The sequence below is a fragment of the Myotis brandtii genome, unplaced genomic scaffold, assembly GCF_000412655.1.
Source record: "Myotis brandtii unplaced genomic scaffold, ASM41265v1 scaffold100, whole genome shotgun sequence".
NCBI classification, from domain to species: Eukaryota; Metazoa; Chordata; class Mammalia; order Chiroptera; family Vespertilionidae; genus Myotis; species Myotis brandtii.
In genome coordinates, this window is record NW_005353326.1 from 541,765 (window position 1) to 563,677 (window position 21,913).

The following is a 21,913-nucleotide window of genomic DNA, read 5'->3' on the forward strand; positions in this document are numbered from 1 at the left end:
TGGCTGGCAGTTAATTTGCATATCTCAGTGATTAGCCAATGGGAAGGGTAGCGGCCATACGGCTAATTACCATGTTCCTCTTTCATTAGATAGGATGTCATGTCATCTGCAAATAGAAACAGTTTTACTTCTTCCTTTTCAGTTTGGATGCTCTTTATTTCTTTTTCTTGTCTGATTGCTGTGGCTAGGACTTCCAATACTATATTGAATAAAAGTGGTTTTCTTATATATCTCATACCTCATACTTGTCTTGTTCCTGATCTTAAAGGAAAAGTTTTCAGCTTTTTACTGTTACTTATGCTGTTAGCTGTGGTTTTTGTCATATATGGCCTTTATTATGTAGAAGTACAAACCTTCCATAGCCACTTGTTGATAATTTGTCATCTATTGAGATGATCATATGATTTTTATTATTTATTTTGTTAACATGGTATATGTAACATTGATTGGTTTTTGGTTGTCAAACTATCATTCATCTTGGAATAAATCTTACTTAGTCATGGTATATGATCCTATTGTTGAATTTGATTTGCTAATACTTTGTTGAGGTTTTTGCATCTGTGTTCATCTGGAATATTTGCTTAGAAATTTCTTGTTGTGTCCTTGTTTGGTTTTAGTGTCAAGGTGATGCTGGCCTTATAAAATGTGTTTGAAATTGCTTTCTCCTCTTCTGGCTTTGGTAAAGTTTGATAGAAATTGGTATTAATTCTTTTTTAAATGTTTTGTAGAACTCACCACTAAAACCATGTGCTCCTGGACTCTCTGTTGGGTTATTGTAACTTTTTAATTTTAGGATTTTTATTTGATTCTTTTTTATGTAATTTCTCTCTATTAATAGTCTCTGTTTGATGAATCATCATCATTATGCTTTTCTTTAATCCTTTTAACTTGGTTTCCTTTAATTCCTTGAATATTTATAATAAGTGTTTTGAAATCTATATTAAATACACTATATGAATGCTTTCAGAAATGGATTCTATTGATTGTTTAGTTTAGTTTTTGTGGGGTTTTTATCCCTGTGTATAGGTCACATTTTGGTTTCCTCTTACTTTTTTTGTTAGAAAACTTGGCTTTGTTAATATATTTTGTTTTAAATTTTATTGATTTCTACTTTTTCTTCTACTTCATTTTGGGTTTAATAACTTCTTTAAATAGAAACTTAGATCACTGATTTTTAAACCTTTCCAAAAAGTTTTCAAATGCATGCGTCGAGAGCAATAAATTTACCTTGCATGACTGCTCTATTTGTATTCCATATTTTGTGTGTATTATGTATTCAGTTTCATTCACTTCACATATTTTGATGTCCTTTATTTAGAATTGTGTTTAATTTCCAAATATTTGAGAATGTTCTAGTTGGCCTTTTTTAAAAGAATTTTTAAAAAATCTTTTTATTTATTTTTTTAATCTTTTAATTTTTTTTTTATTGATTTCAGAGAGGAGGGGAGAGGGAGAGATAGATAGAATGATGAGAGAGAACCATTGACTGGCTGCCCACTGCAGGCCCCCCACTGGGGATCAAGCCTGAAACCCGGGCATGTGCCCTTGACTGGAATCGAACCCAGGACCCTTCAGTCCACAGGCTGATGCTCTATCCATTGAGACAAACCAGCTAGGGTGTAGTTGGCTTAATGATATTGACTTTTAGTGTTATTTCTCTGGGGACAGAGGATATACTCTGTATGATTTCAATACTTGATATTTATTGTGGCTTGTTATACTCTTTTTTTTTTGTTTTTGTTTTTTGTTAATCCCCACCCAAGCATCTTTCCCATTGATTTTTAGAGAGTGGAAGGGAGGGAACATGGTGAAGAGAGAGCGGGGGGCGGGGAGGACATCAATGTGAGAGAGACACATACATTGCTTGTTTCCCACACGCGACTGGACTGGGGCAGGGATCGAACCTGTAACCCAGGTACATGCCCTTGACCATAAATCAAACCTGAGAATCTTTGGCGCATGTGCCAGTGCTCTCCAGTGGTTCTCAGCCTGTGGGTCGCGACCCCTTTGGGGGTTGAACGACCCTTTCACAGGGGTCTCCTAAATACATCCTGCATATCAGATATTTACATTACGATTCATAACAGTAGCAAAATTACATTTATGAAGTAGCAACGAAAATAATTTTATGGTTGGGGGTCACCACAACATGAGGAACTGTATTAAAGGGTCGCGGCATTAGGAAGGTTGGGAACCACTGCGTGAGTGCACTGGCCAGGGCACTCTTTTTTTTTTTTTTTTTTTTTTTTTTTTTTTAGTGTTCCGAATACACTTGAAAAGAATGATTCAGCAGTTGATGCTGTTCCTATGAATACCAACCAGGTTGAGTTGGTTAAATTGTGTTGCTCAAAATTTCTATATTCGTACTAATTATTTTTGTTTTCTTGCTGGATCAATCATAGAGAGAAATTTGTTGAAATCTACAGCTGTGATTATCTATTTCTCCTTTTATAATATCAATTTTTGCTTAATGAATTTTGAAGTTCTGTTATTAGATACATACATATTTAGTAATATTAAATATTTCAGTTGTTTCAACCCTCTTATTATACACGGTCCCTCTTTATTCCTGGTACACTGCTTGTTTAAAAGTTTACTTTTAGCGTGATATATCTTTTTTCCAATCCCTTTGCTTTTGATGTATCTGTGTCATCGTATTTCACAGTGTCTCTTGTAAACAAGCTATAGTTGAGTCTTGTTTTTTTTCCAAGCTGATAATCTGCCTTTTAATTAAAGAATTTAGTCTATTTTTATTTAATATGATTACTAATATGGTTGTGTTTAATTCCACCATCTTATTTGTTTTATTTTATTTGATCCTTATTCCTTTGCTTTCCCAGTCCTGCTTCTATTTTTTTCCCTTTTATTGACTTTTTAGATATATCTGTTACTCGTTACTTTAGAGTTGTGCTGTCCAATATGGTAGCTAGGAACTACATTAAATTTAAGTTTAAAATTCAGTTCCTCCTTACATTAGCTATATTTCAGGTACCCGGTAGCCATATGTGCCTATTACTGTATTGGACAGTACAGATCACTGCCAGAATTCTATTACCTCTCTAGAGATTAAGAACAGGATTTGAGTCAGAATTACCCAGGGTTAACTGTGGTAAGAGTAATAATATTCGAGTCTGAAGATAATGTGTCCACTACAAATAGCTTTGTATACATACCGTACGCAAATAACACTACTGCTTTTAGCCTTAGGTTTCTTTTCTTAAAACGTGGGGATAACCATTTCTGCTCTTTCTGTTTCATGGAGTACTTGTGGAAAAGAAAACTGTAAAATGGTAAAAGTGCTTTATAAAGGCTAAAGCAGTTAAAGTATTAAAAATTGCATGGCCTAGTTTTTAGTATGTTGTTTCATCTTCTAGGTTGCTGAAAGAACTGGAATCTCCTTCGTGGTGGCCCTTTAGCTTCAAGCTTTGGAAGATGCCATCAGACACAAACTCCAGGGGAGGCTCCTCAATGGCTAGTACCAAAGCTCTTGGAAAAGAAGGGATAGTGATCAGAATTCCTGCTGTTATTTCCCAAGGAACAGAATCTCATGTTAAACCAGGAAGGCTCACCATCCTTGTTTCTGGGTTGGAAATCCATGACTCAAATTCTTTGCTGTTACACAGATTTGAAAGAGAAGATGTAGATGACATTAAGGTTCACACACATTATGAAGTTAGCATCCGCCAGCGGTTCATTGGGAAGCCAGACATAACTTTTCGTTTGATATCTGCCAAGATGCCAGAAGTTGTTCCCATTTTGGAAATGCAGTTCAGCAAGAAGATCGAGTTTTTAGAAGATGCCTTGATGCTCAGAAGCACTGGAACCTCTTCCCCAGCAGAGAAGGGCTACTCAGTCTGGCAGGCAGGTAAGTGACCATCAACACAGCCTGTGCACAGACCTGGGAAGTCTCAGACTGCCTGTGGTATGTGCTTAACATGATGCATTGTAAATAAAAATAATTTCAGACCATTTTCCTTAGTACTTGTCAACTGTGAATCTCAAATCACTTTGGTTTATTATACACTGGAAAGCTATAGAGATTTCCAAGTAGATCAGAAAGGGTTTTGATGACCCTTTCAGAACAAAGAGGTCTGAGTTAAGTGTTTTCACTCTTTCCTCTATTTGATTTGAGAATTAGCATTTTGGGGTCTTAACTAGCAGTAGCCCCCACCTGCTTTGCTGAGTCTCCAGTCCCTCCATCAGTAACTTACTCAGCCTCACTCCTGTTTTCCTTCACATTTGATCGAGGTCTTCCCAGACCACCTTCCAGGTGTGTGTTTAGGTATCAGAATCTTTGAAAACTATGCAGCATAGTTTGGGTAGTTTATGGGGCATCCGTGAGGTATTCTGAAAAACTTGCTTTCTCTGTGGTGTTCTCTTGCAGGTCTCTGGGGTGTGGAGGGTGTAGCTGGCATGTCCAGTGGGGTGGAGTGTGGGAGGCAGGATATGCGGATATATTACATGTCCACACATCTCGAGGTTCTTGGGTCACAGCGTCCTCCATAGCACGGGATAACTTGATGTTTGACCTCTCAGTTTTGCCATTCTTACAAGTGTTCTGTGGCATCTTGATGGTATTTTAATTTCTTTCACTGATTGTGAAATAGAGCATCTGATGCTTATTTGCTCTTTAATCCCACAGGTTTTGTTCTGTGGATTGCCTGTTCTGTGTGTTTTGTTGTTGTTGTTGTTGTTTTGTCTGATTTGCAAGAGTTCTTTATGTATTCTAGATTTTCATTCCTTATTGATTTGAGAGGCTGCCAGTGCTTTCCCAGACTGTCAGCCTCCATTACAGAAATCTTTAATTTTGCTGTGGTCAGATCCACCATTTCCCCCCTTAAGTTTGTTTGTGAGCCCCATTTAAGAAATACTAAAGTCATAAAATATTCTGATATTTTCTAATACTAGAATTATAGGTAATATTACTTCTGTATTTCATGTGATTTTTTTTTACAAGTATCTTTGATTCCTGCATGTCTGTTAAAGTAAGAGAGATGTTTGTTACTATTCTGGTTCCTTTTCTTCTTTCTCTTAAGTGATTGATTTTAATTCTAATATGTAACCTATTTCCCTAACACATGAATATGTTGATATTATTCTAGATGACTTCGAGTTTCCAAAAAATATATACTTGATAATAGATCTGGTCTCATGAGATCCAAAATGTTAGAAATATTAATGTAAAAACTTAATTTAAAAACTTACTTTCTTGGCATTTCTGGTTTTCCTTTGGCCCCCTCACTCAAGGAGGACTCAGAAGCTGGCCCATAAAAGAGGCAAGAATGGTGGGCTGTGGCAGCCAATGTGAGACCCTGACCAGAGGGCCCTTCAGGCAAGGCCACGTACAAGCCCAGCTGGGCAGCTGCTCTGATGCCCCAAGTTTTGACTGAGTCACCAACTGCATTTTCCCATGGGAGAGGCCTCAGCAGTGAGAGGAGGAGGCTCTGTAGGGACACACAGAACCATCAGCCACCGGTTCCGCCAGCACTGAGAACCCTGCAGAGCCAGGCATGGTATTCGGCACCTATAGTCTTGGGAAAAAATGCTAAATAAAACCCACAACCCTCCTTGTCACAGAGTTCCACCATGTTTGTGGGTTGTTGGACATGGGGTTTCTGATAGAAAATAGGGCACAGCATGTAATGAATGAGATGGCAGATGCGAGCACGCTATGTGTGGCACAGAGGTCACTCTGCACAAAATTGCTGGGCCTGCTGTCAGGGACGCCATGAAGGGTAAGATGGCAGGCCCTGACGCTAGAGCCCAGGTGGCAGACAGGGCTGGAGAGGAGCAGGCAGACTGTAGGAAGATAGGTGCGTGCAAGTTCCACAGGCCTGTCGTCAGGAAGGGCAGGCTGAACCTCCTGGGCACAGGCTGAGTCTGCTGACCACAGGCCGAGCATCATCTTCCTCCTCCAGGAAGCCACAGGTCTGCTTTTAAAGCCTTTCAACTGATTGTAGCAGGCCCACCACATTATCTAGGACAGTCTCCCTTACCTAAAGTCAATGATTGTAGGCCTCCTCTATCCACACTATAAACACCTAGATTAGGGTTGGATTGAATAGCTGTGGCCTGGCCTTTCACGGTAATGGATCCAATGTGTGTGGAATGAGCTGACAGATGGGTTTTCATCTCGGTGCTAACTTTAGCCCCTGGGTGGGATCCCTGCAGAGTGTCTTCTTCTGCTCTGAGCAAGAAGTTCCATCCTCCCTTTGCGAGGCCACCCTGCCTCACAGAGTAGGAGCACCTTACAGCTATGGGTTTGGAGAGGCTCAGGTAATGAGAAGTGATGTATTTGGAAGAAGCCAGCATGTTGAGTTTAGCAAGTGAGATGGCATCTGACTTGCTAGAAACTTCACTGTGTCCTCTGCAAGCCTAGCGACGAGGGTCAATTTCTCACTGTCGCCTGTGTTGTGTCTGCCATCACCTCTGTCTTTGCTGTTCCACATTGGAAACTGCAGAGACAGTGGAGGTGGAAACAGTGACTGACATCTCAGAAATGGATTCCTTTCCTTGATGAGGTATTTGGGTAAAACATGTGGCCAGTAGGTGGCAGTCTAGTAACAGGAGACAGGTATTTGCCTTGGGTGAGTAGAACTTTCCAGAGACCTCTGAGGTAATGTGTTGTGTGGACCTCTGAGGGCCCTGAATGACACAGGTGGGCACTTTCCACCTTAGGGAAGAGCAGTTGCAAAGTGCTATTTTTCTGCATAGTATCTTTTAAATAACCTTTCAAATTTTAGAATAGTATCAGACTTGCAGAAAAAATTACAAGGATAGTCAGAGTTCCCATGTCTTCCACACTCTTGTTGTCACCCGACATTAGCTTCCTTTATTGTCATAACTAATGAACCTATACAGATACGTTGCTATTCTCCTAAGTCCATATTTTATCCAGATTGTTTTACATTTTACTCTTTCAGGATCCCATGTGACCTTTAGGCAGCGCATCTCCTTGTACCCTTCTTGACTGTGTCAGTTACTCAGACTCTCCTTGCTTTGGTGGTCTTGATAGTTTTTAGCAGTCGTAGCATGCTCCCAGGTTGTTTCATGGTCCTGGAGTTACAGGTGTGGGAGGAAGCCCACAGATCCTTCTCCATCAGAGCAGGCCATGCCTGGCACTGTTAAGGGTTCCGGAACTGATTTTTGTTCTTGTTGTTTACTGACTGGCACCTTCGAGAGAGTCCTTCCCCAACCACCTAATTAAAGACACCCTGGTCACCTGCTCACTCACCCCATGGAAATCTTGCCTCACACTTGCCCTCTGGTGCCGCCCCTGCTGCCCAGTCAGGCCCTCCTCGATGTCTTCTCCTTCCTGGAAAGTGAAATCATCTGTAAGTTTCCTTCTAGCTGGAACAATGTGTGCTTAGTTTGGTTAACAGATAATTAATGACTTTAGAGTCAAAAACCATCTTATACTGAACCAAACTAATTTTTCTCAGAAGATATTTCAAAGCATTGAGGTAACTGAGTCAATAGCTCCAGTGTCAACACAGCACTGGGGGTGGCCAAAGCCTTATGCTGGGCGGGATTCCACTGAGCCCATGGCTTGTCCTGAAAAACATCTCTGACTTAGTATATTCTAGGAAGAATTTCCTCCATTTTGGCTTTCTGGTTGTTTAAATAATACTCTTTCGCTAAACATTCAAAAAGAGTATGCCTCGGTCAGTAATATAGCTATAGGTGTTGAAATGGACACCCGAGCACAGTCCTGGGCACAGTGTGAGTGGATGGACCATCTCTCACAGAAGCTAGTCAGAGAGATCCTGGAGTGATGCTGAAAAAATAAACAGCAGGGCAGTTTCAAGCAAGTTCATTAAAAGGTGTGCAAATGGAATAACACTAGGATTGCTGCAGATGGAAGGGCCAAGTGCAGGACCTGTGTGGGGTGGAGAGGTAGGTGGGGCCAGCATGCTGGGGGTGGGTGAGGGGGCAGACTGAGCACAGGTACATGCTGAGTGAGGCCAGAGAACTGCTACTCTCAGGCCTATGAAGTGCACTTTGCCATTGTGTCATCACAGGTAATGCTTTAATGTCATGCGTAAGGTGGCCTCTCCTTTAGGCTAATAATAACTAGTAGGATACTCCCTCTGTTCTGCCATGATAGCTTTCAACCCAGCTGCTGACCGACACTTTAGAAAAGGACTTTTCATATGTGATGTTCCAGTGAGGGACACTAGACCACATTGGAACAATGGGGACCATTTTGATGAACAAGCCCCCCAGGATGTTGGAGTAGGTGGGGCTTTAGCAAGTATAGAACACAAGTTATGACATTGTTTAGAAGGGCTTCAACTAGCATTTTCATAAAGAATGGCCTAGAACAGCAGATATTCGAGTGCATGGTTTGCAGTAATGTTTTGTCTTGTGCGACTTTTCCAGACCTAGAGATGAGGTCCAGGTGGTGACTCTGTACAGGATGCGCTTTTCACTCGCACAGTTAGAGATGGGCTGGGGGAGGGCTGGGGTCTTGCCTTCGGCAGACTTACTCCTCTGTTGCCTGAGCTTACTCCTTTGGCCTGGGCCCTTTTCTTCCCGGGACCCTGAGAAACCTGCTTCCTGTCTCATCACAACCTGCTTTTATCCTGAGGCAGGATAGGAGTCTGCTGACCACAGACCGAGCATCATCTTCCTCCTCCAGGCACTCTTCAGGGAGTGTTATTTGTAAGAATTATTTTTTTTTTTTAAGAAATAGGATTAGAGGTGGCATTTTTGTGTGCAGGTTAGGGGTGGCTGACCTCTCCCACCAAGGAGGGACCTGTGCAGTCGGTGTGTCCTGAAGGCCACCAGCTAGGCCTCAGCCCTTCAGGCCCAGTGAGAGCCTTACCGAAACAGACTTGCTTTTCCATTCCTTAGCAGCTGCTCCAAGCCATTCTAATGAAAGGCGGCTCTGCTCACCACCACTAGGGCGCTGGGAAGGAGGTGGGGGTCACCTGTTACCCTGCTGTGCCCCCATTCCACTAAAGCAGAGAAGGCTGCTTGGAGCATCTGGTGCTGGTTCTCAGATCTGTGTACTTTCTGCCACCTGCTCTCCTCTCCAGCATCCTAATCAGTAACTACTGTGTACCTGAGGTGGTCTGTGCAGAAGAGTAGGCAGCAGACTCTAAGTGATGCCCTCATCTGGGTTCCCAGTGCCAGGGTACAGGTGGAGTCAGTTCTTTAAATAAAGAACAGGTGGCACACCATGGGAGGGGCTGTGAGCCACCTGATTAGCAGCCTCTAACCAGGCTGCCCTTCTGCTCCTCGGGGACATTACACAGGCAGGTGCTGTTGGAGCAGAAACCCATTCTGAGCAATGCCTGGCCTTGTGCTCTCAGACTTTCCCTCCCTCGTGGCTCCACAGTTACCTTTGTTTGGCCAGTCAGCTGGCCATCCCAGTGCTCTCCAGACCCAGAGCGTCCTGTGGGTTTATGAGGATTCAACAAGTACTATCTTAAACTTTAAATTTATAGTCTTTTCTAATAAAGAAAATGATTACTCCTGGATAGGGCCCTTTCTTCTGAGAGCCAGTTATAGAACCAGACCCCAGGTATTTACAGTGTTTCACTGGGATCGGGGTGGGTTAAGGAAACCACCCTGGACTGGAATGGAAGGCAAGGCTTGGGCAGGCCCCATAGCCACTCAGCTTAGCTGAGGCTCAGGGAGGGGCCATCAGGCAGAGACTGCAGATGGAGAGATGTCGTTGGCCCAGAGAGCAGGAACGATCTTTGTAAAGTCGTAAGTACTTCTACATTGTGTGCATTATGAAAGATGTCACTGCTGTTTGACTTGTGTTTCAGCGTCCAGGCCAGTGGACTGCGCCAGGCACCGAGAGCCCTCCTTGGGGAACCAGGAGGGCAGGCTGCTTCAACTACAGATGAGCGAGCCACTCATTTCTGAGGAGGACACCCAGGAACTCAGACAGGTAACATGCATTTGGGGGCTCCATCCTCCCTTGCAGGTGACTCTCTTCTCTTTCCTGCCTGAAAAGGATTCTCCCTGGCTTGTACTTGCCTCTCACCCATAGGAGCTGCTGAGATACCCACTTGAGACATCCATTTGAGAAAGACAGTGCCCATCCCGAGTCCTTGTGCTCTGTGCATGCAGACAGCACAGCCTTCCTATGCTTCTACCCATGCACATATGTATACACATGAGCTAAGTTGGTACATGTGTGTACATATGTGTGCTGTGCCTTGCTGAGTCTGTACATGTGTGCTGTGTGGGTGTATGTGTGTGCTGTGAGTCTGTGTATGTGTGTGAGCCTATGCAGCATACATATGTGTACATGTGTACTGTGTATGTGCTGTTAGGTTTTTGTGTGTGTGTGTAATCTCTCTCAAGTGCTCAACTAGATTCTGAAGAGACTGGCTACTTTGTATCCAGGAAGTTGAAATTTAAATAATATTTGATAGAAATACTTTTAATTTGTTTTCCCTATGTTATTGCTGGGCAATAAAATGGCTTTTTTACCCTTTAAATAATTTTGAAGCAAATACATAGACATTATTTTTTATTTTTAAATATTTCAGTATGTATCTTTAAAAGATAACTGTTTTTAAAAAACCAACATTATGTCCGGCCAGTGTGGCTCATTGGTTGAGTGTCAGGGCATATGCCTGGGTTGTGGGCTCAATCCCCAGTAGGGGGCATGCAGGAGGCAGCCAATCAATGATTCTCTCTCATCATTGATGTTTCTATCCCTCTCTCCTTCTCCCTTCCTCTCTCTGAAATCAATAAAAATATATTAAAAAGTAAAGTTTGGACATTTGGCTAAATAGGATCATATATCATTATGAAGCAATATTAAATTAGTTATTTACCTAAAGTGACAATAAACAGGTATCAAATAAAATCAATGAAAATATATTTTGAAAAAATAAATAAAAATAAGTAATTAAATAAAAACCAACATCATACCAAGCTTACCTTAAAAAAAAAGTAATTTCTGCTGTCATCAGACATCTCCCTGTCATCCTACTTCAGGAGTGTGTTGTGCATTTGTAGTTCAGGAGCCCGTGAGACCTGAGTGCTGGGCCCGGTGAAACACCTTAATGCATAGCTTCCCTCTGTCATCTTTTCTTTTTCCTTTGCAGCTTATTCATTGAAATCAGCATTTTGCAATTTGTGTCTTCCTGACTTGGTTTCCCCAGGGTGAGCAGTATGCTCTCTGTAGGTCAGTATATAGCTTTAAGGCCCCATCAGACCCAGCTCTGCTTTGGAGAGACCAGTTCATTGGTGCTGCAGACATACCTGCAAGCCTGTTTTCTATGTGTCTGCCCAGGCATAGAGTCCTTAAGCTTAGCCCTTTCCTTTTGGGGAAAAAAAGTATTCATCTTTACTGTGGGGTAATTTAAATATACATGTTTTGTCACTTTTTCCTCCTGGTCTAACTTAGTCATTTTTTGTAATGACATAGAAATGCTGCTTTTTAGCTGCTACTAGCAAGTGTGGCAGGTTCCTAATTGCTTCCAGAACACGTGGCTCTTGTCTGCTCTGGGCTTGAGAGCCCCTGATCTATAAAGGCTGACATGCCCATGCTCCTGGGAGTGGATGGGAGCATAGGTCTCAGGCTGTTGGGATCTGGAATCTGCCCCCTCCTCCCATGACGTTATTGAGGCTGAGGAAGGAACCTGTGGCTTTGTGATGGGGGATGTAGGGATTTTATCTGTTAATTCTGAAGGTGGCTATGCAATTTGAGAGGACCCTTCCTCTGAAAGCCATGAGTGATGGGAGAGGTCAGGATAAATTCACCCACAGCCCCTGAGAGCACATTTCTGTGTAGCTGGTCCTGACTGTCGTCAATAAGTCTTATTAGCGAGCCTGTGCATTAGTGCTGGAAACAGTTGCCTAGTGAGTCAGGAGTGGCCTCAGGGCCGAGGAAGTGGTAACCAGTGACTGGACAGGGCTGCTGCGGCGGGGGCAGTGCTTTCTACGGTCAGCTGTTCACTCTTCCTCCTGCAGGGAGAGCCTAGTTTCAAGAGATGATCTTTTAGAGGTTAATCTCATGTTTCCTTAGAGAGGAGATCTCACTGTATGATGAAACTTAAGCATATGGAGGAATGAGTTAAATTTCTGGGGAGAAAAAAATGCACACGCATCCTCAATTCAGCTGTGGTTTCTGCTACAAATGCTATTAAAGTCATGTGAAATGGGTCTTGGTGACTTAAACTGCAGTTGGTGCTGAGAGATGGTGCGCCTGACTTCCTGGGGCGGCAGCTCCTTGTGGTGGCCATGGCTGTGTCACTGCGAGAGGACCCCTGTGGGGGCTGGAGAGCGTGGCTTGGCTGGGACGGGCTTGGCAGTGTGCCCTGACTCCTGTCTAATGTGGGATGGGCCAACTTCCCCTGCCTCAGAACGGTGGCTCTTTATTACAGTCTGTCACTGCCACATGTTTGATGCAGCATTTGGAGATTACAAAACCAAACCACATTTGGCTTCCTCTGAGGGCATCTCAGTTTCATGGCATTTTCTTTATAACTTCTGAACCTATCAACTCCGTTGTTTTGTCCTGCGTTTGGTCTTTCTTCATCCTGCCTCCCTCTTTCACCAGGAAAGAACCAGATGAGAATCTGGCACGAGTCTGGTATTTGGGTTTATCCAGGCAAGTTCGGGGCAGGCTCCCAGCCTGGTGGATTGCAGGGAAAGCGCTGTGTGAGCCCCAGGACTGAAAACAGCAACGACAGGAGACTTGAGCTGATGCCCTTGTCATTCCCCATGAAGAGGGCCACAGTGTGGCTGGGCTGGGGGACCCTCGAAAGTGGACAGGCAGGAAGGACCAGCAAGGGGTGTGGCACAGACAGTGGGACTTTCATGCCAGACAGAGAGTCAGAAGTGTGTCCTGTAAGCAGCTTGGAGTCACTGAGGATTTTTTGAGTGAGGAGTGGTGGGATAATTTCAGACTTGAATACCTCTTCTGGTTCTCTTCTTGTCCTGTGCCTTCTGAACCTTCTCCAGACTGCTAATTTCACTTATTAATTGGGGGAGGAGGTGTGGTTATGATGCTGTTGTTGTTTTTTATGGCTTTGACACCAGTTGAGATATTACCAGTGAGCTGGGCCACTTATTTCAATATCTGTTACTTTAATCGTGATTTATTAATAAATGTTCCTTACATCACATCCTATGTCATTTCTAAAGGTTAAACCATACTAGTTAACTGAGAAAAAGTGCTTAGTAACTTCTGACATCCACACACCATTGACATTTTGATAAGAGGACATGTGCCCTAGAATGAGCCCTGCATTAGGAATTAGGGTCCTGGCGCTATTCCTGGCCCTGCCCTGTTGGTCCATAGACCCAGACAGGTTGCTCCTTCCCTGGCCTCAGCCGCCGCCACTGAAAGGCGAGGCCCTGGCTTCCGGTCCCCACTGTCTACTTCCAAAACTACCATGATGAAAATGAAAGCTGAATTACAAAAAGTGCCAAGCTTTTTAAATATCCATTCATGATTTTTCTGTCTGCTCTATTCGTTAACTAGGTCACTGGTAACAATGAGCACTGCTTTGAAGGACAGCAGACATGCAACACCCCCCCACCCCACCCTGCCTGCTGTGGTCCCTCTGAAATCCCCGGAACAGCGTCAGAGCTCTTGTCACATTGAATGTGGTCACCTATCTAGCATAGACCCATGCTGTCTGTGGCAATGGTTGTTCAGAGTGGGAGGGCCTGTTCAAGCATGTGGCTATGTGTCGCTTGCAGCTGACAGAAGGCTGTGCAGGTGTGTTGGACCTCCCTCACATAGAAGCCATGGCTAAGTCTGGGCTACATGGTCCAGGTGCCTGTGCACATGAATCTTGGGATGCATTCTGTCCCTTCCACTGCCCCGGAAACTGTGGACAGGGAGGGACCTGCCAGATAAGGACCTCCAGGACTCCAGACCATACCAGTGTCTGGGTGAGCCTCTTCTAGAGCAGCTCCATGGCTGCAGGGGGTGGGATGTGGGGGCAGGATTAAAAGGATGACTTGTTCTCCCTGGAACATTTTCCTGTCTTCTCAGTCAGCACTTAAATGATCCTCAAGTCTTAAAATCAAGTGTTTGATTATTTTGTTATTGAGTGCCTGGCTTTGGATGGTTACATATATTTATTATTGTATATGTAATGAATATGTATTATTTATATATATTATGACCATGGTTTTTATTGTGGTAAAATAACTACATAATGTAAATTTTGCCATTTTAACCATTTTAAATGTACAATTCAGTAGCATTAATTACATTCAAAATGTTGCCTCACCAACACTTATTTTCCTATTTGAAAAATTTAAAGTTGTTATAGCCATCCCGGTGGATGTGAAGAGCTATCTCATTATGGATTTGATTTGCCCATCCTTGGTGACTAACATTGTCGACCATCTTTTCATGGGTTTCTTGGCCCTTTGTATGTCCTCTTTGGAGAAATGTATATTCAAGTTCTTTTCCCATTTATTAATTGGCTGTCTCTTTGTTTAAGTTGTAGGAGTTTCTTACATATTCTAGATATTAAATCCTTATCAAATCTGTGGTTTGCAGATACTTGTCTCATTCTGTGGGTTGTCTTTTGACTTTCTTGATAATGCCCTTTGACGCAATTCTAATCCCACGCCCCGCTAGTGAACTGCAATTCAATCCTGGCACTAACTACCCATTGTTAGAGCAGACCCCACAGTGGTCCTGGCCCCCAACAAGACTGCTCCTCCTTGAGACACCAGCTGCACTGGGTCCAACTTCTGACCAATGGGCTACAAATGTAGGGGGGTTCCCATGAACCCTCACAGGTTTGATAGTTCATGAGAGCTACTCACAGAATTCAGGAACTCACTCTTCTTAAGACTACAAAGGATGCAGATCGGAAACAGCCAAATTAAGAGACATCTGGGGTGAAGTCTGGGAGGGGCCCACCTGGAGCTTTGTGCCCTCCCCAGTAGAACTGGTGTGCCACTCTTCTTGGCACACCAGTGTGTTCACCGGCCAGGTGGCTTCACTGAGTGTTGGGTGTCCACAGTTTTACTTAGGTTCATGAAGAAGTCCCGTTCCTCATTTTCTGACTGATTTTGTCATGAAAGGATGTTGGGTTTTATCGGTGTCTTTTCCACATCATTTGAGATGGTGTTCTAGTACCGTGGTTTATCACATCGATTGATTTTCTTACATTGAACCACCTTTGTATTCTGGGATAAATCCCTGGATTTGGTTTGCCAGTATTTTAGTATGTTGTGCTTTGTTTTGATTTGTCTCAAAGAATTTTACTCATTTCTCTTTTTGGCCCATTGGTTAAGAATATGTTAATTTAGCCCTGGGCAATTTGTTCAGTGGTTAGAGTGTCAGCCTGCAGACTGAAAGGTCTCGGGTTCAATTCCTGGGCAAGGGCACGTACTTGAGTTGCAGGTTTGATCCCCGGCCCTATTTCAAAGCATGCAGGAGGCAACCAATCCATGTGTCTCTCTCATGTCGATGTTTCTCTCTCTCCCTCCTCCTCCTGCCTCCCTTCCACTCTAAAAAATCAATGGAAAAAAGGATTAAAAAAAGAATATGTTAGTTTACACATATTTGTGAATTTTCTAGTTTTCTAGATTTCTAGTTTTATTCCACTGTGGCAAGGGAATTTACTTTTTGTTAAGTCTTTTTTATGTCTGAGGCTTGTTTTGTGGCCCACCGTATGGTCTGTCCTGGAAACCCTAAGAAGAATGTGTGTGTTCTGCTGATTTGGGTGGAGTGTTCTGTACATACATATCTGTTAGGTCCAGTTGATGTATAATGTTGTTTACATCCTCTATTTCCTTACTGATCTTTTGTCTGGGTGTCTTATCCATTACCAATTTCATTTTATTAACTTTTTAAAATAGCAGGTATTAGGTGGTTTTTAGCTCATGCTGGGAAGTTGGTTTGTGTGGTTTGTGAGCTAGTGTTGGGGAGAATGCTTAGCCTTGTGTCCTCAGCAGCATATTTCTGTCTGTCCCATCTATAGCACAAGGTCTGGGGACTATTTGTTGTAGACTTGGCTTGAGGTGGCCAGAGAGTACCTTTGCCACATTAGCTGTGTGACCTTCAGCAAGCTGCATGTTTGCTCAGTGTTCCTGTCGCATTTTCTAAGACAGGGTCCCTCCTCAAGGTTGTGTAGGGATGAGGTGAGGAGGCTTGCACTGTGTGGGGTGGAATTGTTTTGTGAGCTCTAGACAAACATGTCAGTGGGGCTTTGATTGACTGTGACCCTGTCAGCTCCGAAAAGCCACAAACTTAATACATTTTCCATATGTTTCATACTCTGAGAATTGCCCCACTGAGGCATTTACTTTCACATGTAAGAGGAACCTTCAGTTAATTGAGTCTTACTTAGTGGGGATTCTTTGTTCTCTTAAAAACCTGGTTCTTGTCATGGGAAGCTCTGTTTAGGGTCTGGTGGCAAGTTGGCTCCCAGGACCCCCTCCTGTCATGGGAGGTGCTCACCTGTGCTTGAGTTGGAGAGGCCATTTATAACTGAGGACTGACCACTCCCTGCTGTGTGGTTGCAGCCCTGATTCATCAAGTGGGTTTGTGCTCAGCTCTACCCTCTGGGGGCATGAGGAAGGGAGCACACAGGGGCTCCTAGAAGAGGACCCTGTGCCGGGGCTCAGGAATGCAGCAGGGGGATCTTATGGGACATGGGGGGTGGTCTGTGAGTGTTGAATGCGACAGTTTGTAGCCCAGAATGTTCTTTACAGCCTCTAAAGCTTTGGCTGTGCTAGAAGCCAATTTTTTCCTCTTACCCTTCTCTATAGCATATTAATGGCCCCGACTGGTAGAACTATTTGGAGTTGCAGACAGCTTGATTTATCCCAGCTCTGTTCTTAAATGGTTGCTAATTTCTCACTGCAAGAAAATTCACAGTTTTGCAATGAGTCAGCTTAATAACAAGATGAGGGCAGACAATCTAGCTAATACTAAACTCATTTTAAGTGCTTAATATTAATATAGTAAAACTCAGAATCCTGGATTTTTATCATGAAGTAGAGCAAAACTTACTTTTTTTCTGACTATAAGTTGAGACAGCAACTAGAATTTTGTAGGTATTTTGGAAATGTCCAGGCTCTCCTTCTGTGCACCATGCTCTTCCCTTGCTTCAGTGACACACATATGCCTCAGGTCTCCTCAGGGGCGCAGCTCACAGCAGAGCTCAGGGTTCTGATGGCTTGGTGAGTGGACCTACTCTACTGAGTAAGCTATTTTTCCATAACTTATTTTTTGTTTTTAGAAACAAAATGGAAGTGGTTAGAAGGCTAAAATGCCTCCATGTCTGTTCTTGTGTTGACCCAGACGGTGCCTGTGCTGCAGTCCTGAGATCTGTGGTGTTGGAGGATGGAGGCGCCATAGTATGTGACCCAACTAGAGGTTCTTACCCTTCCAGTAATGTCTGCTCTGCCCTGGGCCACCTAGTGCCTCCCACTTCTGCCTGAGTCTTCTTAGCTGCCCCACCCCTAATCACTGACGTTGGTGAACGCGCTCAGCATTTGCTTGTGGGACCGAGCCTCCTGCACTGGCTCTGTGGGCACCTGTGACCCTCGCGCTAAGGAAACCGAGTGCTCCTGTTTCTTCATGACCCTGTGCCTGGGCAGCGCTAGCATATGTGCTTTTGTGTCTTCTTGTACTAAATGCACTGTGCATTTCTTTGTAGTTTATAAGGTTATTTTCTTGTAAAACTCAATGCCCTTTAAACCAGGTAGTTCAACATAGGTATGAATATGGCTGGAAAGAAGGCTCCTGGTTTATTTATCAGTGTCACATGGACTCGGAGAAGAGCCCACTTTGAGCCTGGTCTTAGACTCAGAACCCAGTGAGGGCCCATCCTAGAGGCCAGCTGATATTTAGAGGCTGGCAGCGTCTTATGTAGATGACTAGACAGCTTGTCATCCTGGGCCACAGAAGTAACAACTGTGGTTTGGCCAGTCTTCCTATTCTCCATTCTTTCCATCCCATGTTATATGGAATGCACGCAATGACATTTAATTACTTCAATCCCTGTCTTAAAGGAAAAAGACACAGTATTCTGAGGTATAGTAATTTAGAGGTTTACTCAGGAATTGTCTTTGTACACTTAGTAGCTGTAAAGATCTCTCTAGTATTTTTGCAAAATTAATTTCAAGTACATTTTTGTCAGAGTATCCAAGGGTCTCAACAGGCTGCATAGAATGCGTGCTATAGGTAAGGCTATCATCCTGGAGACTTTTTCCAAATCAAAAAATTTGGCAGGAACCAGCCCTTGTTTGCACTACAGACTCAATAAAATGCTCAACTTCTTTAGGCATGTCAGCTGTTCTTGCTCACAAAATAAGTGGTATGTGCTTGTTACTACTGTGCTGCTTAAACATAGACTCGGGGAAGTAGGTATTCTTGCTTTTGCCACTGTTTAATTGTGGACTGGGAAAGAGGCAGTCGATTCATCCTCCTAAGGAAGGTGGCCGGCCAAGGGACATGGAGGACACACAGGGACCGTCATGTGGCATTGTGGTACAATGCTGTGTGGCACAATAGCCACATGTGGCTACTGAGCACTTGGAAAATGGCTGGTCCAAGCTGAGATGTGCTATATATATAGCACCTGCTTACTTCCTTTGTTTCTCATTCACACCATCTTGCTAGGACTTCATATAAAAAAGATTATAAAATATCTCATTAATAATTACATTGATTTTATGTTGATGTGATACTATTTGAAGTTGATTTGGTTAAATAAAATATATTACTAAAATTAATTACACTCATTTTTTAGTTTTTAAAATGTGAGTACAGTGGAACCTTGGTTCTCAAACTTAATTTGTTCCAGAAGACTTTTTTATTTATTTAATTTTTTAAATTCTCACCTGAAGATATTTTTCCCATTGATTTTCAGACAAAGTGGAGGGAAGGATGGTGGGTGGTGGGGGTGTGGGGAGAGAAACATTGATGTGAGAAAGACATATCACTTGATTGCTTCCTGCACATCCTGGGGCCTGGAATTGAACCCACAACCAAGGTATGTGCCTTTGAGAATCGAACCCATGACCCTTTGGTCTGAGAGCCGATGTTCTGACCACTGGGCAATTGGCCAGGGCCAGAAGGCTCTTTGAGAAGTGATTCATTCCAAAACCAAATCATTTTTTTCCATTAGATTCACAGCACAATTTCCTGAGATATTAACAATGCAAGGTTAGCGGTAAACTGACTCATATTTGCTCATTCTCTTTTGTCTCTTGTCAGATCAAGAACCGAAGTTTTGTTCAACAACCATGACATTATTTTCTGTGAACAACTTGGTTAAGAACTTAATTATTTGAGATGGGAGATATTCAAGAACTGAGGTTTGACTGTATTAAAAAATTTAAAATTACAAGTGTAGTTCTCCTTATACTGGACCTCTTGCCACTTTTGCTGAGGGTTCTATGAGCTGGCACGGTCCTCCTTTGGTGTGCGAATGGCTTGCCAATCCTGGTGGTGGCTCTTTTGCCATTTTCTTAAGGGATGTTTTCGATTTCTCTCAGTGTCCTGGTATGTGACCTCTGAGTCACTGCGCTGTGACCTCTGGTATCTGTGTGACAGTCATGTCAGGGTTACACCAGGAGATGCATCCTGAGAGCTTAGAAAACATACAAGTCACCCAGCACCCTCAGCCTAGTTTGTGAAGCAGAGTGACTTTGAGAATTAACAGAGAAAGGACAGTTAGGGCACACCTCCAGGCCCCATAATTCAGCCACACCTCAAGGCCTCATAACTCAGCCTTATTTAGGATGACTAGGGAATGAGGAAACAGAAAACAAATCTGTGTACAGATTTAATTTTCTGTGGGAGTGGTTGTTGGGGTGGAAGGAAGTAGAAGGAAGGTGCCACCAGAGTCGCTCACAGTGCTTGTTTGACAGGCCTGGTCTGGATGTGGATTTCGGTGGACTCTTCTCTAAGTTCTATATCCTTATCTGCACTGAAGGGAACCATGGTTGCCTGCTGAGAGCCCGTTTCCACCCTCAGCACAGCACAGCACAGCACAGCACAAGGGTGGCTGTTTACAGTCCGGGGCCTAACGAACAGTTCAACTGGAAATGAACTTGACCACACTTTGATATGATTTACAACGACAGAGGGTGCAGAGAGAGCTGTAGGGGTCTGTGCAGCCTGATCACTCAGCTCAGGAGAAAGACCTCGGGGTGTCAAACCAGCTGCACATGTGCAGCAAAGGCCAGTCATCCAGGGAACATTTTGTGCAAGTATCTGGTAGAGCAGTCTTCTTATCACACTAACAATGGAGGTAAGTTAGGAGGGAATAGTTGACCAGAGAAAACGTCATGAAAGGACCTGCATGACATGGTGGTAAGCTCTGATTTTTTTAGTACGCTGTTTGGGCCTCAGCCCTGTGAGATCATTCGAATGAGAGATGGAAAAGACCTCCTGTATTAGGTCATCCAGCCCAGCCCCTCCAGAGCCGGCTGACCCTTTGGTATACTTTCCAGAGCACCGTCCAGTTTTTCAAGTGATTCAACTGATGGAGTTTCCACCAGCTCCAAGAGGGTGCAGAAAGGTAGTGCCTGGGCTGAATGGCCCAGTTATGATCTGCTGGTGTCTCAGGATGAAGATTCAGTAATGATGCTGTGTTTGGAGAAAGATATGGGGTAGTCCTGCCTCTGCCACCAACCTGTATGTGACTGCATGGATGACCTCAGCTCTGCTCGTCCCTGTCCCTTCCACAAATGGGCTGGCACTGGGCACCTGCAGGCCAAGCATACTGAGGCTTGGCTGAAGTACCACACATAGCACCTCACAGTTTTCACATTGGTAACCTCTTTGGAGCCTCATCATTCCTGGCTGATCTTATTATCCTTCTGGCCATCATCCTGCCTTGACTCTGTTTCTTGTTAAGCAGAGGAAGTAGTCCTCTCAGGCAGTGGGTGGAGGCCAGGTGATCAGGTATTTCTTGTGATTCTAAGCGTAGAGCTGTAGTGTGACAGCACAGGTACCATCCCCACCTCCTGACACTATATGGGGCCATTCACTCTGCTCCCCTGGGGGTAGCATTTGTCCTGGACCACCTGGTGGGACCTGGGGCTGTTGTCATTGTGGGGCATGATGTATTATCAACATACTAGAGGCCCAGTGCACAACATTCATGCACTGGGGTGGGGGTGGGGGGCCCCTTGGTGCATCTCCCCCGAGGGGCCCTTAGGGCTGCCGCAGAGGCAGGGCTCCCACCACCACCACCACGGTGCTTGCCAGCTGTGAGCCCCGGCTTTTGGCTGAGCAGCGCTCCCCCTGTGGGAGTGCACTGACCACCAGGGGGGCAGCTCCAGCATTGAGCGTCTGCCCCCTGGTGGTCAGTGCACATCATAGCAGCCAGTCGTTCTGCTGTTTAGTTGATTTGCATATTAGGGTTTTATTCTGTAGGATTGGACTTGGGGTCTTTTGGGGTGGTCATTGAGGCTGATAACTGCTGACATCCATCCCTATGTGACATGGCATTTGATCCCCTGGGACAAGCAAGGCTCCGCAGTCTCTCATACTGCTATTCTGTGTTCCTGCTGCTTGGCCTAACCAGTGATTGAAAGTTTCCCTAAAAGAGGCATTAACATTTATAGCAAGTAGTTGGTCATTATAATTTCTCTTAAAACCATTCCTTTTGTCAGCTTGAGAATATTAAATGTTTCAACCCAGACTCAGTAAGAATATAGTTAAAGTACATTTCACAATGCAGTTTGTCTCAATAGACTTGTGATAAAACGGCCACTCTTAATGGTATGAAGGCTGACATGCATGAGTCACAAGTAGGGGAGGGCCTTCAGTTCAGCCTCCACCCTGTGGGCGCCCACCAGCCTCCCCTGTGGTATCACTGTGGTTTGTGGCATTTCTGTGCCCTCTCTGTATCCTCACCCTGGTCCCTTCTTTACCTCCTAGAGCCCCAGACCCTGTGCTTCCTGGTTAGTTCCCTTGTTTCTCAGTTTCTCAGGCTCAGGGCAT

At 44.0% G+C, this 21,913-nt stretch overlaps 1 protein-coding gene across 3 annotated transcripts in view; it reads left to right on the plus strand.

The window, feature by feature from the left end:
• The window catches only part of SNAP47 (synaptosomal-associated protein, 47kDa), a 119,039-nt gene that overhangs the window by 61,259 nt on the left and 35,867 nt on the right, over nucleotides 1–21,913 (plus strand). For all 3 annotated transcript variants that reach the window (XM_005853180.2, XM_005853179.2, XM_005853178.2), the window contains exons 3-4: nucleotides 3,375–3,865; nucleotides 9,780–9,904. In XM_005853180.2, the coding sequence (XP_005853242.1) occupies nucleotides 3,375–3,865; nucleotides 9,780–9,904 (616 nt within the window). The remainder of the gene's footprint in view (nucleotides 1–3,374; nucleotides 3,866–9,779; nucleotides 9,905–21,913) is intronic.